General features: G+C 40.0%; 1 protein-coding gene across 3 annotated transcripts in view; it reads right to left on the bottom strand.

Moving 5' to 3' along the window:
• Window positions 1-17,675, bottom strand: part of thoc2 (THO complex 2) — a 167,655-nt gene that overhangs the window by 128,802 nt on the left and 21,178 nt on the right. For all 3 annotated transcript variants that reach the window (XR_005944023.1, XR_005944024.1, XM_041195847.1), the window contains exons 2-5: window positions 13,570-13,628; window positions 6,187-6,278; window positions 2,566-2,617; window positions 2,396-2,466 (exon numbers count right to left, since the gene is read on the bottom strand). Coding sequence is in view for 1 of the 3 variants with exons in the window: in XM_041195847.1 (XP_041051781.1) it covers window positions 2,396-2,466; window positions 2,566-2,617; window positions 6,187-6,278; window positions 13,570-13,628 (274 nt within the window). In the remaining 2 variants the exon portion in view is untranslated. The remainder of the gene's footprint in view (window positions 1-2,395; window positions 2,467-2,565; window positions 2,618-6,186; window positions 6,279-13,569; window positions 13,629-17,675) is intronic.

The following is a 17,675-nucleotide window of genomic DNA, read 5'->3' as shown; positions in this document are numbered from 1 at the left end:
TCTCACTCTCTCTCCACCCCCCACACACACACCTTAAACCAGCTTATATTTCAACTCTTTCTTGGACTCGAACTCAAGTTCTGTCGAAGGGTCATGAGGACTCGAAACGTCAACTCTTTTCTTCTCCGCCGATGCTGCCAGACCTGCTGAGTTTTTCCAGGTAATTCTGTTTTTGTTTTTGTTTAACATTTTAGATAAGTTGCGTGGTTGTTTGAATTTCAATGGGGAATCAGCAGTAATAAGGAAGATGTTTGCATCTTGCAGGAATCCATAGGTAAATAGTAAGAGGGATATTATATTTATACTACTACAAAAGGAAAAACAAGATAAAAACATGAAAGATCTTAAGTTTGGAAGGGTTTGAGTTTCAAAGGGTTATGAGAACAATGGGACTGAGATGAAAGGGGATAAAGGTATATTAGAGTTACTGTGGATAGCTGTTTAGCTATTGAGCTGGAAAGCTGCTGAGCCGTCAAGCTGGAGCTGTTTGAGCTGTTGAGAAGTCTTGGGCTGCAGCGATCAATTTTATTCTGAAGTGAATTCCACAGCAAAGGGGATGAGGGTACAGGTCATGTGGTACACCTTTATTGAAGCTACAGCAGTCTGGCTTGTGAGATATTATTGGATTCCATATTTAAGTAACTGTAAGGGAGTAGTGCCTGGAAAATGTTCGCTTGAGGGTTTGACCAAGTAGAGAACTTTGGGGGAATGTTTTGTAAGACTAACCTTAATTTGTAACTGCAATCTTGTGTTTAAGTTTTCTTTTTTATGTTAATAAATCCTTTACTTTTAATTTTTAAAAACGCAGAAATGTTACTGGACCTCTTACCGCTGAGATTAGTACGTCGTCTTCTCATTATTAGAATACAAAAATAAAAGGTTGTGGCCCGTAAGCCAAGTTTCCCTCTGGGATTTGGACTATGCAGCAACAAACATCAGCTGTGGTTGTAACATTGCCCTTGACATCAAGGTAGCATTTGACCCAGTGTGGCACTAAGGCGCCCGTGCAAAACTGGAGGTAATGGGAATGAGGGGGAAATTCTTCACTGGTTGGTGTCATACTTAGCACAAAGCAAAATGGTTGTGGTTGTTGGCAGTCAGTTCCTGGACATCACTGAAGAAGTTCGTCAGGGTAATGCCCTCGGCTCAACCATTTTCAGCTGCTTCATAAATGACCTTCTTTCCATCATAAAGTCAGAAGTGAGGATGTCCACTGATGATTGCACAACGTTCAGTACCATTCACAACGCCTCAAATATTGGAGCAGTCCATGTCCAAATGCAACAAGACCTGGACAATATCCAGCCTTGGGCTGACAGATGGCAAGGAGCATTTGCACCACACAAGTGCCAGGCAATGTCCATCTCCAACAAGAGAGATTCTGGTTGTCTCCCCATGACACTCAATGGCATCGCTGAATCCCCCACTATCAACATGCTGGGGGTTCCATTGACTAGAAACTGAACTGGACTAGCCATATAAATACTGTGGCTACAAGAGCAGATCAGGAGCTATGAATCCAATGGCGAGTCACTCACCTCCTAACTCACCAAAGTCTGTCCACCATCTAAAAGGCACAAGGAGGAGTGTGATGGAATACTCTCTTCTTGCCTGGCTGAGTGAAGCTCCAAAAACACTCAAGAAGCTTGACATCATCCAGGTCAAAGCAACCCTCTTGATTGACACCCCTTCCACAAACATTCACTCCCTCCATCACCAACACAGCATGCACCATCTACAAGATACACTGCAGGAACTCACCAAGCATCCTTCGACAGCACCTCCCAAACCCACAACTTTTAGCATCTGGAAGGACAAGGGCAGCAGAAACATGGGAATACCACCACCTGGAAGCTCCCCTCCAAGCCATTCGTCAATCCTGACTTGGAAATATATTGCCGTTGCTTCACTGTCGCTGCGTCAAAATCCTGGAATTCCCTTCCTAACAGCACTGTGGGTGTGCCTATCCCACATGGACTGCAGCAGTTCAAGGCAGCATCACACCACCACCTTCTCAAGAGCAACTAGGGATGGGCAATAACTGCTGGCCCAGCCAATGAAGCCCACATCCCATGAATGAATAAAACAAAGTTCACATCTGGGTGCTTCTCAAGCATTTTCCAATGGGCAGGAGGAATGCACCTCAAAATCTTCATCTATCAGGACTTGGTAAAAATGTCAAATATCCTTGTAGGTAAATATAAGATATAAAACATGTCACTGAATTATACCTACTAACTAAGTTATCTGGGTGGCCTTGCATTCTGGTGATCTAAATACTATAAGATGGCAAGCATTATGTGCCAGGTCTGCATGCAATGCAGATAAACTTGTTAGAAACTTGAGTAAAACTTCCAAAGCTTAAAATTTTTCAATATAGACTAAGGATACTCACCAAACACGCTAAAACCAGCTGAGTAAAATGATCTCGTTTACTTTTTTCTTCCATGCAACTTGTTTCAATATCTGAAATTAACACTTGTCATTAATCTTATGACCTCATAATAAAATTGTACAAAATTAACATTCATTAAAATTTTTGCAAACAACATTTTTCTTTCTCACCTAGAACACAGAAAACATCAGCCAGGATGGATGACATGTCATCCCGAAGTTCCTGTAAATACAAATGGAAAAACAACCCATTAACATTGATGTTAGCTTTTCTGTAGAAAAGTAATTATTTTTCTGGGGATGAAGGGTGGAGGGGAAGGTAGGGCACCATCCCAATTTATCCCAGTTTTTTTTTAGAAACAGCAGCACATTTGCCTTATTAGAATTTACTGAACGAAAACGACAGAGATGCTCAAAATTCCCAGGTGAGAGATGTTATAACCAAAGAAAAAACACAGACTACATATCTCTCTCTCCCTGTTTACTGTCTGGGATTGAGCCAGGCTGCTCACAATCTTGCTGTCAGATTTGACACTGTGATGAGCTTCCAACCATACACCCACATCATCACCAAGAGCATCTCTTTCAACCTCTGCCCCTGATTCAGCTCATCTACTGCTGAAACTTGATTCATGGCTTGTTACCTCTAAGTTTGACACCTAGCTGGCATCCCATGCACAACTCTCCAAAACTCTGCTACCCATGTCCTTACTCACACTAAATATACACAACAGGATCACGATATAATTACGGAAAAGCAAGGCTATTCAACCCATCTCAACCCAGCCATCCCCTGAATTCACTCAATGCAACATCCAATTGATTTTTTCAAAATTCCAGGGTTTTCGCTTCCTCCATCCTGTTTGGCATTCTATTTCATGTTGATGACTCTTTGCAAAAGAACTTCCTGATTTAAATTCTAAGTCTGCCTTTTGTTAGTTTAAACCCATTTAAACCCATGACTCTTGGTTCTATTTCAGTTTGAAGTAGAGAGAAAACTTTGTCAGTGTTTTCTACGGTATTCATCTAATGCATTTGGAAAACAAATATTTTAGGTAAATACCAGAATTAATAATGTTCTTTCTTTCACAACTGGGTGGCATGTGAAAAATTGATGTTCGTCTTGGCAATAAGAAATTTCTTAAAACAATGAACTGCTCACTAAATTTCATGAATTCAGAACAAACAAGTTCTCAATGTAATTTACAGCATTCAACGTGCAAATTCTTATCCAAGCTTCCATTCCAAATAAACTAAATCAGTTTTGCCTACTTAACTCAAGGGTATCGAAACGATAGTATGCAAGTACGGAGTCTTGCTTCGAAATAAATAAAGGCTCAAGGGCCTTGGTAGCCAGTTTTTTTTTTACTGCCAATCTAAAAACATGGATTTCTGGATTTTTCAATTATGTTTGGAAACAAAACTCAAAACCACAAAATTTGGAGAAAGTAAAAACCCTGCTTTTGTTTTTGAATATTAAACCTGAAGAAAATAACCAAAAAACTAGTATTGTGTAATTAAGCAGTGGATCATTAAATTGCGAAAGGTGGGAAAAGGGACAAATCTAAGCATTCATATTTATTCAGGCTTTGGAGCTTGTGATTTTGCATTTCATAAAGCCAATGATGTTAAGTCTAATCCCATGACAAAGTAAGTCTCTCTATAATTCCACACTGTAAGATCCAGTACATATTCATGAAGGTGCAAATTCACAACAATCTCAATTCTATGGGTCAGTGGCTGGCAGCAAAACGACATGCTCACACCAAAAATTCTTTTAACTTGGACAATACTGGAAATTTCTGCCACTGAAATAGGGAAAAACCATTACAGCCTGTGAGCAATATCAAAGAATTCAAATGAAATTGTTGCAAAGTTCTGCTCTGAAAATTGGGTCCTGGGTTGTTCATACATCGCCAGTTGCATCACACAGGTTGTGTGCAAACTTAGCACACACTAGATAATACGGTGACACCCTCAATTAGGATTAACAGGGTATAGAAAAGTCTGTTTTTTTGAAAGGAGAAATAAATTAGATTTTTACTGATCTAAACTACAATAAAGAAAATTTTGTGGTGGAAATTAATCAGAAAATTTTGACCTATTTGCAAGCGATTTATCACAATTGCACATCAATTGTTCAGGTTTGCTTCAACTTCTAAGATTGTACACGTAATTAATTAACTAGACTAGTAATAAATCAGCACTGGTTGAGAAGAAACCAATTATTTCCAATGGTGATTGAAAAACTATGACAATTCTAAACAAAGTTGGTTTTGCATGGAGAACATTAAAATGCTAAGTGACAGCAGAAAACTATTGCTTATAAACATTTCACCAAGGCTTTAATTCAAATCAGAGGCAAAGTAGTGGATACTGCATGAAGCTAAAGATTTATGTATAAGTGTGACATCACAGCCTATTCTTACATTAAAAAAATGGGTTACATAACCAACCAACTCATGATTGCGTGGATACTGGAGGACACCTTCTGAAAACAGTTGCAACAGTGCAACTTTTCAAAAGTGAGAAAGTTTGATCCTTAAATGTACTGTTACTTTATCTAAATTTTAAAAAATCAGAGTTTCATTTACTTTACTCTATTTTCGGAAGTTAAATAGGTGGTGCTCACCAATAATAATTAAGGATATATGGTATGAAAGTTTGGAGCTTACTTAAATTCCTTTACAGAAGGGACACATGAGAAGCACCTGTGTATTGGTCATTGCATTGTTTGCAGGAGGAAAAAGCAAAATTTCTTCAGGGTGCATTACCGATGATGCAAGGGGATCTAAAGTTTCTGAAGCTTCGACTTGTGATAAAAGTGTGCAGCAGCAAGTGGGCAGACATGGTAATAACAACCTATACAATCAGTACCAGAAAGAGAGTTAGGACAGTGAAGGTAATCATGGCAAGACAAGCATTTCGGAAGGCAGAAGCCACAAGAACTCTGGGAAGGCGGAAACAAATCCTTTGTGTTCAAGGACAAGGAAGGTGGCATGAATTGTCAACACAACTAATCAATCAATCTCCGGAAAATTTAAAAGTTTTACAAGTCATTTAATAAAAAAGAAACTGAAATAAGGGAATAAAACCTGAGTAGTTGTTGCAAACTCAGTGTTCTTGAAAGAACAATGTCGGTCATGTCCTGGAGTTGTGAGGCTGTATAAATAGTGCTGATGCAGATTTAGGAATGATTGCTTCAGGTTCTGCAGCTTATAAAGCTCCATCTTGTGGTACGTGTAGGTGGTTGCAAGACAGACTACATGTCACTGAGGTGATGCACAAATAAAGTAAGAGTGCCCGACAAGCACTATAAATTTAATACATTATAACTGTCTGTCCACCTCTGGGGAACTGTATCATTTTGTGGTCAGCAATCTCTTCCAAGACCTACTATTTTTAATACACCTGAAAAGGCTGAACTTAACTTGGACACCTGACGGGCCCATCTACAGATTTCAGTGACGTTGCCAATCTGGATTATGAAAGGCAACTTTGGCCTGTCCGTTGTCAAGACAGCCAAAAGTAAAGTGAGAAACTTCCACGAGACTGCTTTATGATAGGCTAAGACTAGAATAACTCCTTTCAGGAACCAACATATTTTCAAAAAATATGAAGTAGGTGCAATCTTCAGATTGTAAGTACTTCCCCTTGAGTGATGTTTCCCTTTCATACACATATCTAAACCCTCTACAAAATTTAAATATAAGCTTAGGCAAAGAATATAGCAATGGTGCATGCAATTGCTGTGCATGCATAAAACAACATTTTCAACAGTGAATCACTTACCATTACATCAGTGAGAGCACTGGCAGCTTGTTCCTGTTTTAGATTGCCTTTTATAACATGCCACGCCAACTCGTATAAAGCTTGTTGGATATCTGTTTCACAATTAAATTAAATCAATGTCAGTAAAGGGGCATTAAAATTTTAATATCAAGCAATATTGTACAAAAAACAGGAAATCAAAGAAATGAGCTGTCAACAATCAAAAACAAAGGTTTTAAATTTGTTCTGAAATTTTGAATCAAATTTCAATGACTAAAAACGTTCTCCCCTTTTGTGTTAACACAGGATTAATAAGGTTAGAAACTTAAAAAAAAGCTCAGTTCATCATTAGAACATCTTCAGTTAACACCCAATGTTACAGTGATTGCAATGAAACCACTCTGCCACCCTTGACAGATAGCCAACCTTGCAAAATAATTGTAAAGCACGCAAGCAACGCCTAGGGTAACTGCAATACAAAGATTAAAAATATGCTCTTTTCTCTAATCGCTGTATAACATACAAAGACAAGCCAGTAAGAGTGTGTAAAAATTTATTTCAAATACTTCACCAGTACATTCTTTTTAGCAAAACGTATTAGCCAAAACAAAATCCATCTACAAAGATCCTTCTTGCCGAGCTCCTGAAACAGTGTTGCTCCAGTACAAGATATATTGTTACAGACAGCAGCAGGGGTTAATTTAAACACCACTAATTTCTCCTCTCACCACTCGTCCGTGAACAGAAAAACGTTTTTGATTTGTCTCCTTCTTTATAAACAGTGGCATATTTCCCAACCCCTCGGTTTTGGTATGATATAATTTTCTATTAATAACGCCACAGCAAACTCAAGACAGGTTGAACTCAAAGGGTTAGTTTATTTGAACATATTCAAAACGCGAAAGGAGGGTGGCAACATGGCCTCCATTCTCAGACGGTAAAGAGAGGGAATAGGTAAAAGAAAGATTTACAGTGCAGAGACCACATAGAAAAGAAATATTGTTTCACGTGGTTTGAGAGTCCAGAATCCAAGTCCAATGAGCTATTTCTTCACAGTGGTCAGTGGGCTGCAAAACCGATGGTCTATAAATCACTTTTCCAGTGGTGTTGACTTCACACAATGAGATAGGCATGCAGAGATAAATCAGTCTTATAGGTGATGGTACAGAATTTCCAGCAGAAGCAGTGTAGATGGGGGCCAGGTGTCCAACTTGGGCAGAGCTCCTTTTCTGTGAAGCTACCAGTTAGATAGTAAGCAGTAGGCTGAGCTTTGCAGTTCAGCAAGACAACATTACTAGTTCCATAAGCCAGAGGCCCATGTGACATGACTCCCACCTCATGACACTGTCTTTGACAAAGGATGTGTATCCCTCATCTGGTTCCCAGAGATTGTTAAATGACTCAACCATTACAAATTGAAAGGAAGGTTATGGGGCCCTTCGTCTCAGCACACGAATAGGTAGATTCCTGTTAGCCAACCTGGTTTAGGAAATGCAGGTGGCCTTTGGAAGAGCTTTCTTTGAATTTGGCCTATGCAGCCCACAGGAGGTTGTTAGTGGCTTCACAGAGACAACTATGTACAAGTTTCCCCCGATATTGCCAGGTAGCCTCTTTTATTCGGGGGTCACAGAAAGATATATATTCAGCAATTTTTCATGGTCTTTGTCGACTTTTTAAAATTTTAGAAATAGCTGAGGATATGTAAACATATTTTATAAAAATATACAGTGGGACATCTTAGTCCCCTCACAATATCTTGACTTGTTTTTAAAAATTACCACATAAACAGTTGTTGATCGAATGTGCCATTGCGTGTCTCGGTCATTCTGCAGAGAGTGAGTTGTGGGGACACTGCAGAGAAGGGGACTTGTATCCAATCATCTCAGCCACAGAACACCGATGCAGGGGTTTGTCAGGGCAGCATTTTAGGCCCAAAAAGATTAAACTGTTTCATTGATCACCTTCCCTCCATCATAATGTCAGAGTGGTGTGTTTGCAGGGTTTTGAACTCCATTTGCAATTCAGCAGGTCATAAAGCAATCCAAAACTCAATGCAGCCATATTTCCACAACATTCTGGCATTGTTTCAAATGACAGTTGCATCATACAAGTGCCCATGGAATGGCCATTCCCCACAAGAGTGCTTAACCACTTCTTTCTGACATCAATTGCATTTCTGTTGCCAAATCCCCCCATTCTCACTGTGGGGGTGGGTGGGAAGAGGTGTGACATGCAGGTCACCAATGACAAGAAGCTCACATGACCAATGTGCTGAAACAGCAGGTCAGGGCATGGGTATTCTGAAATGTGTAGCTCACCTTCTGACTCTGCAAAATCTCTCCACCAATCAAGCCTGGAGTATAATGGAATACACACTCCACCACCAGCAGCTTCTTTGTGTCACATTTTACTATCCTACCAATCTTTGTGTCATCAGCAAATTTAACAACCATGCCTTCAGTCCGTTCATCCAAGTCACTTGTATAAACTGTAAGTTAAGGCCGCAGCTACTGATCCCTCTGCACACCACTCGTTAGATCTTCCAACTAGAAAATGACCCATTATGCCAACTCTGTTTCCTGTTAGCTAGCCAATCTTCTATCCATGCCAATACGTTATCCCTTTACTGCGCTTTTATTTTTCGCAATAACCTTTGATGTGGCACCTTATCAAATGTCTTCTGGGAATCTAAATACAGTACATCCACCGATTTCCCCTTTATCCACGTCAGATGTTACTTCTTCAAAGAATTTCATTAAATTGGGTAAACAATTTCCCTTTCAGAAATCCATGTAGACTCTGCCTGATTACTCTGAATTTTTCCAAGTGCACTGCTATAACATCTGTAATAATAGCTTCTTACATTTTCCCTCAGACAGGTGTTAAGCTAACTGGCCTGAGATTTCCTGCTTTCTGTCTCCCTCCCTTTTTGAATAAAGGAGTTATATGCGCTATTTTCCAATCTAATGGAACCTTCCCTGAACCTCAGGAATTTTGGAAAATTAAAACAAAGACATCAATTATCTCGCTTAGCCATTTGTTTTAAGGCCATAGGATGAAGTCCATCAGGGCCCAGGGACTTGTCAGCCCACAGCTCCAACAAATTTCTTAGTACCATTTCCCTAGTGACTGCAATTTTCCCAAGTTTCTCCCTCCCTTCCATTTCCTGATTTACAGCTATTCCTGGGGTGGTACTTGTTTCTTCTCTTGTGAAGATTGTGCAAAATACCCTTTCAATTCACCTGCCATCTCCTTCTTTTCCATCATTAATTCCCCAGACACAGTTTCTATAGGACCAATGCTCACTTGGTTAACTCTTTTCTTTTTAAAATATCTATAGAAACTATTACTATCTGTCTTTATATTTCTCGCTAACTTTCTCTCGTACTCTTAATTTTTCCTTCCTTATAGATCTTATGATCATTCATTGTTTTTTATGTTCTGTCCAATCCTCTGACCTATCACCCATCTTTACACAATTATATGCTTTTTCTTTAAGTTTGATACTATCTTTAATTTTTTTTAGTTAACCACGGATGGTGGGTCCTCCCCTTGGAATATTTTTTTCTCGTTGGACTGTATCTATTCTGTGTATTCTGAAATATCCTCTTAAGTGTCTGCCACTGCAAATCTATTGACCTATCCCTTAATCTAATTTGCCAATTCACTTTAGCTAGCTGTACCTTCATGACCTCATAATTGCCCTTATTTAAGTTTAAAATATTAGTCTTGGAATCACTCTGCTCTCCCTCAAACTAGAATGTAAAATTCAGTCATATTATGATCGCTGCTACTTAGGGGCACCTTCATTATGGAGTCATTAATTAATCCTATCTCATTGCACAATACCAGGTCTAGTATAGCCTGCTCTCTGGTTGGTGCCAGAACATGCTGTTCCACTAGCTGCAGTCTGCATTATCTACAGGAAGTACTGCAACAAATTACAAACATATCTCACAAAGAACTCCCAAATTCGTGACCTTCACCACTTGGAAGGACAATGTCAGCAGGTGCATGTGACCATCGTGCTCTCCAGGTTGCAAGCCATCCTGACAGGAATATATAATTGCCATTCTTTCATCATGGCTGCATCAAAATCCTGGAATCCCTTTAACAGCATTGCAAGACTAACAGCAACACATGGACCGCATGGTTCAAGGGAGCCCCACACCACCAACAGCTTAATACCAAAGAGAGATGGGAACTAAATGCTGCCTTGTCAGCAATACCCATATCCTAAGAATCAATTAATAAGAGCAACCAGGTTTGCAGCATCAAAGTTGTGGGCAGCTTAATCCTCCAGAGTAGAAGTGAGATTAAAGTTCCACAAGAGTTCTCCTTATCATGCCCTAAAATTTCCAAGTGGAACAGTGGGGACTCCAGAAAATTGCAAAAAATAATTTCCCCAGGGTTTTCATGGCTCTTTCACAGATGTTATAAAGGAAAATATCCATGGAAATTTGACTTTTTTATTATTATGGGCATCCTGATTGCGCATACAATTGGTGCTTGAATATCCAGCATGAATTAGAACTCATGCTATTATTCCAATTTCTGACGTATTGAACTTTTCACCTCAACAATGGAATCTCTGCAATTGCTCAGTGGTAAGGCGCCACTCACAATATGAGGACGCAATACATCCTACTCTAATAATAAACCATTCAGATAGAGAAAATAGAAAAAAAAAATCACAAATGGGATTCACAACTATTTGAAAACCAAAAGAAAACAGCCTTGCACAAAAATATAAACAATTTTTAACATTTGCAGAGGTAGGAGAAGGGAATTGGATTTGCATACAAGAATTTTTGAGGAGGAATGGAATCAGAGACAGCATCAGCCTACAGTTTTCTCACAGAAATAGAATTTAAAGAGCGTGTAACTCAAGGGGCTAAGAGGAAACTATTAAAATATCAGATGGTTTGGGGTTTGAAGCTCAGTTCAGAGTTGAGCAAAATTCAAAAGCTATAAATTATCAGTCAAGTTTGAGCAAACACCCATGAACATGAACATGGACCAAACGGGGGGGGGGGGGCAGTGTTTCTGAGTGGGAACTTGCATACGAACAAACATTTGGACATATGAAACAAAAACAAAAATACCCAGAAAAACTCAGCAGGTCTGACAACATCTGCAGAGAGGAACACAGTTAACGTTTCGAGTCCGTATGACTCTTCATCAGAACTAAAGAAATATAGAAATGAGGTAAAATATAAGCGGGTAGAGGGGGTGGGACAGGTAGAGCTGGAGAGAGGGCCAGTGATAGGTGGAGGCAAAGAAGAGGTTGCCAAAGATGTAGACAAAAAGACAAAGGGGTGTTGACGGTGGTGATATTACCTAAGGAATGTGCTAATGGTGACATTAAGGGTAGAAAGCAAGACAAACAAGTGGCAAATGGCCCTAGTGGGTGTGGGGTGGGGGGAAGGGATCGAAATGGGCTAAAAGGTGGAGATAAAATGACAGATTTAAAAATAGGTGGGAAAAGAAAAATATATTAAAAAATATAAATTATTGGAAAAAGGGGGATCAGAAAGGGGGTGGCAATGGAGGAGAGTTCATGATCTGAAGTTGCTGAACTCAATGTTAAGTCCGGAAGGCTGTAGAGTGTCTAGTTGGAAGATGAGGTGCTGTTCCTCCAGTTTGCGTTGAGCTAACAATTTTTGTTTCAGATTTCCAGCATCCACAGTATTTTGCTTTCATATGGACATATGAAATAGGAGAAGTAGGCTATTTAGTCCCTTGAGCCTGCTCCGCCATTCAAATAGGTCATAGCTGATCTGGTTGCACTTTGAATTCCACATTCCCATCTACCCCCAATAATCTCTTGCCCAACAAAAATATATCTATCTCCGTCTTAAAAATATTCAATGACACCACCGCCACCGAGAAAATATTTCTCCTCGTCTCTGTCCTAAAAGGGCGACCCCTAATTTTAAAACAATGCCCCTAGTTCTAGACTCACCCACAAGAAGAAACATCCTTCCCATGTCCACCTTGTCAAGACTGTTCAGGGTCCTATGTACTTCAATCAAGTCACCCCTCAATCTTCTAAACTCCAGTGGAAACAAACTTGGAGGGAAAGATGATTTCTCTCTTGCTAACATCACCAAAGATGCATCAGCTATCCTCCTTAGCACTGCACGTCCAAAAGTTATAATAAAATTGATGGGTTTCTTATATTACAACAGAGATAACACTTCAAAAATATTTTTATTATTTTATTATATTATATTCTTATTGCTGCTCCTTATTCAACTTGGAAGAGTGATCCTAGTCTTGTGCTATTGAATTCTAAGAACTCCCTGTGGGAGGGACAACATTTTGGGCAAAACCCCTAAATTCATAGAGTCATAACTGGCACAAAGGGAGGTCATTCGGCCCATCAAGTCCATGCCAGTGCTTTTGGACTCCAAGGTTGTGAAAGTTGTTAAATAAATGCATGTTCTTCCTTTATATTAAAAAGTGCCCCAAAATATTATTTTTTGGGCCTTTACCCTTTGCATATTGCACACACTGCAGCTACCAAAGGAAAAAAGGTAAATTCTTGATATTAATGCCTCAATAACAGGGGGAAAGAAAATAATTTTCCTACATTCTTTACACAAACAATTAGAATAACAGCAATTGAATGAAACCTTGTGAAAATTCACACCATCCTGTTTTTGACAGCAACGTTCAGTCTTGAAATCCATCATTTTAGTTGCTAAAAGAAACAAATTTCCATTACCAAATATTACAGAACAAAAGCGGTGCCAGAGATCCCCCAAAGTCCTTTATATAATCAAAGTCAACATTGCAATGTTAGCCAGTAAACTAACTCATTACCAAGATAACTATCAAATCACATGGATAAAACAGGCAAGTGTTAAACCAGATAATTACAATAAAAATAAGTAAACACAAAAGCATCAAAATAATTCTTTGCAGTGCAGCTATTTGAAATGGTCATGTTTTTGTCAATGTTAGAACTAAACAGGAAAATACCAGCACCAGGGTAACAATTTTCCTTTCAGTGGGTTGAAGGATGGAAACAAGGATTGGCCTTCAAACCTATATCGGAAGGGACAATTGAATGAGTCAACAAATGGAGTTCAGAATTCTTAAGATACTCAGGGCCTCAGATTCTTATTGCTGCTCCTTATTCAACTTGGAAGATTGATCCTAGTCTTGTGCTATTGAATTCTAAGAACTCCACGTGGGACAGACAACATTTTGAGCAAAACCCCTAAGGTCATAGAGTCATAACTGGCACAAAGGGAGGTCATTCAGCCCATCAAATCTATGCCAGTTCTCTGTATAGCAATCCAGTCGCCAAATAATTGTAATTCAAATAATGATTCAGGTCAGCCTGTTAACAAAGCTCATCTTCTCAATACACATTTAAACTGAAGGAAATCTTACCTTTAAATGTTACGTCATTGTAACCTCGATTTTCATTAAGACTGCGGCATAATTGTACACTGTAAAATAAAAAAGATTTCAGAAATTTTAAAAGAACTGGCCAACAGTCAAAAACTGGATAATCACAATTTCATATATTTCTAAATGCAATATCATTATGGTTTTTAAAAAATTATATTTTCATTTACAATAATATGGCTGCTTACTTTACATATATTGTTCCATGAGTTGGATTCTTACTCATAATTGTTAGTGCAACCAAATTGAAACCAATACTAACGTATTCCTTCCACTAATGACTTGATGAGCACTTTTAACGAAATAACACAGTACAGGCCTGAGTACCATCTTGATTCAGCAACTAATTTTAAAAACTTCTTTTGATAAGAATCATGTTACTATTACCCCTCTCAAAACGGCAGAGTGGGTCCCTAGTGCTCCAAACCAAAGAAAACACATCTCAATTTGATTTTGCTATGATGAGCCTTTTGCAAACAACTACACAGGTAGAGGAGCAGATTTATACTCTAAACACTGCAATTACAGACACCAGGAAATTCCTTATTTTTCACATCACTGGAAATGTTCATAATGAAATAAAACTGGACTCAATTGCAAGGCTAGGCTATGGATACTGAGATGATTTTTAACCAGAGAAAAATCGGTCAAGAAATTCTTTAGAGAAACAACATGAGCCACTTCATCTCAAGCCCATGTGCATTTGTGCCTCTCTCAAAAATAAAGTCAAGAAGACTCTAGCGTGTATGTGTTAGACTCTTCTCAATAGTGGAAAACACTGCAAGGAAAAAATGGAATGTGACCAGCCTGCATTTCCAGACATCAAGTTTTCAATGCAAGAGCCTGATGAATTGTGACACTACAAAAAATTGCTATGCAACACCAAGTGAAAGCAACCTTGAAACACAATATTACAGACTGAAGAACAAGAACTGAGAAATATCATTTAGCTTTGAGAGCTAATGTTTTTGAAAGATGATGTCAACAGATTAAATGAACTGATGAACACATCAATGGTTTTGAATAAATTATCTGGCAGTAGTAAGTTTACATTCAATAACAAACATAACGGTCCAGATCTTCCGGATATCGGAAGCCAGATGTACAACCCAAGACGTGCATCAGGATTTCCGCAGGAATTACCCGGGAAGTTTGGATTTCCAATGGGCAACTCCACTGTTCCCCAGGACACTCCATGAACATCTCTGACACCAAGTTAGAGTTGGAGACTGGGGACAGTTCTGGCTTACTTAACTGGACAGTTACCCAGGAAATTTTAGAGATAAAAATCCTAGTCAGCTCCTGGGTAACAACAGAACTGACACCCACCCCAACACAAGTCACTCACACTTTCCCCCCAAATCCCCCCGGACCTTCCTTCACCCCTCCAAAGCTCTGGCTAGCCTCAGACCCAACTACCCTTCCCAACTACACTAACACGATCCCCCCACCCCCCCAACCATCCAACTACCCCCCAAGACCAACAAACCCCCAACTCACCTAACCGCCACCCGACCCACCTACATCAAGCTACGGTTGGAGTGACAATCTGATGGCGAGTGCTGCTTCGCAGAATATTCAGGCCGGCGAGAAAAAACTGAAGTCAGAATTAAGACAAAACGGATTTTTCTGCATGTCAATTTTTTTATTGCCCAAAACTGAATAGAAGGGCGTATTGACCCATGAGTTAGACAGGTATATTTTTCCACAGGAAAAGCCAAACAGTTGGCTGCAGGTTTCAAAAGACGCGAATTGTTAAGAGAACGTGCAATATGGGATGACTAAGGTGCTAATTGGATTAAATAGCCAAATATATCGCATTTACATGGTGAGCAGCACATGCCGCTGACAAAGATTTATTATGCCTCTAATCGTAAATAAAATTTGTCATTCTGAAATAGTATTATGTATTTCAACTTTAAAGCGAGCTGGATGGAACCCCTGTGCAGCACACTTCTTGGATGTCAGGTGAATGGCTTTTATCCAACCAGCAGAAAAATATGCTCAACCAGAACTGAAGCTAGCTGAATTCTTAAACTGCAGTGTTTCATGGACTTTGTCGTGAATTTCTATCTAAAAAGTTCACAGAGAGTGAGAGAGGCCGTTCTTTTTTTTAATGCATCTGGAACAGAAAGCTTTTTTTATACTGTATGCTAATGCAGAGCCAAACTCTTACCCTGATATGTATGGAAGTCTGCTTTTTGAACTGTGAATACATGACACAAGACAAAACAAAACAATGGATTTTTGGGACTCATTGTTTGCCTGGATATTGGGTCATTTAAAAAAAAAACCCTCAGGATCTAGATCTTATTCGCAAAGCCAGCATTTTATTACCCACTCTCGGTATGGTGGTGGAACATCTTCTTGAAACACCACAATCAATGGTGAATGCACTCCCATAACGCTATTAAGTAGAGTTCAGGATTTTGACTCAGCAAAAATGAAGGAATGGCAATTTTTGTCCGAAGGATAGTGTGATGACTTGAAGTGATGATGTTCCCATGCAGTTGCTACCTCTGCCCTTCTGCCTTGATGAAGCCTTGATAATTTGCTGCAGTGAATTCTGTCAATATACAATCCAGCCACAGCACACCAATAGTGGAGGAAGTAAAGGCATATGTTGACAGATAAGTGCTGATCAAGCTTTGCCCTGCACCATGTTGAGCTTCTTTAGCATTGCTGTAGCTGCACTCGTCAAACAAGTGCAGAATATTACATCACATTTTTGACTTGTGGCTTTCAAGTGCTGGAGGGACTTTGGGCAGTCAGAAGGTGATCACCCTCTGGTTTTCAACAATTATATTGTGGGCTGTGCCATTACTCAAGATGGGACGTTAGGGGAACCTGCTCCTGCCACAAATTGCTAATTTACGGACCATCATTCATGGCTAGATATGGCAAGATGGAGAGCCTTGTCCCAATCTACTGGCTGCAGGATTTCTTAGCTTTGTCTAAAGCATGCTGCTTTGACTGTTTTGCAGTTTTACCAGGTTTGACACCTCATTTTCAGATACATCTGGTACAACTCGAGACACGCTGCTCAACACTGCTCTTTTACCTAGTTTTGGTGATGGAGAAGTGAAGTGCATGAGGTTAGGTTGTGGTAGCATATAATTGTGCTGCTGCCACTATATCTCATGGATGCCCAGGTCTCATCCTCTAGATTGGTTTGTAATCTATGCTAGTTGGCATGATGATGGTAGCAAACAACAGAATGGAGGTGGCCTCAGTGTGAAGACAGTCATCATGAGAACGATGCAGTAGTCACTCCCATCAATAATAATGATTGGTGAATCTGGCAGATGTGACAAGCAGGAGATGAAGCAATACTTATATGGTTGGTTCTTGCACTACTTGTCACAAACCCTGTCTAGTATCTTTTGTCCCTTGCTCCCTTGCTTGCTGTATGATGTGGGAGCTGGCAGATCCCATTGCAAGCCGCAGTGACCACATCTGCAGCAAGTGTTGGTTGCTGGAGGAACTTCGGACGCTGCGGCACATCCAGGAGGAGGAGAATTACCTGGACGCTTTGTTTCAGGAGGCGGTCACAACCGGTAGATTAAGCACCTCAAGTCCAGTCAGTGGTCAGGATCAGCAGGGTGTGACTGCAAGTGAGGCAGGCAGAGGGATCCTGTGTTCAGGAACAGAGGAGCCTCAGCTCTTGACCTTGTCCAACAGGTAGGAGGTACTTGCTCCTTGTGTGGATGAGGAACAGGGCTGTAGGGAGGATGAGCCAGCTGACCACGGCACCGTAGCACAGGAGGCCATTCAAGAGAGGGGAGCAAAAAGACAAGTAGTTGTAGGGGATTCTATAATTAGGGGAATTGATAGCATCCTTTGTAAGCAGGATCGAGAGTCCCGGTGCCAGGGTGAGGGACATCTCTGACCGGCTTGAAAGGATATTGGAGAGAGAGGGGGAGGATCCAGTTGTTGTGGTCCAAGTCGGAACAAATAACATAGGTAAGACTAGGAAAGCGGACCTGTTTGGGGATTATCAGGAACTAGGAACTAAATTAAAGAACAGGTCCTCAAGGGTTATAATCTCCGGATTACTACCCGAGCCACGTGCAAATTGGCAAAGGGAC

The sequence above is a fragment of the Carcharodon carcharias genome, chromosome 9 (genome assembly GCF_017639515.1).
Source record: "Carcharodon carcharias isolate sCarCar2 chromosome 9, sCarCar2.pri, whole genome shotgun sequence".
Taxonomy (NCBI): domain Eukaryota; kingdom Metazoa; phylum Chordata; class Chondrichthyes; order Lamniformes; family Lamnidae; genus Carcharodon; species Carcharodon carcharias.
The sequence above is the reverse complement of the archived record's forward strand: the minus strand, read 5'-3'. Positions and strand labels throughout refer to the sequence as shown.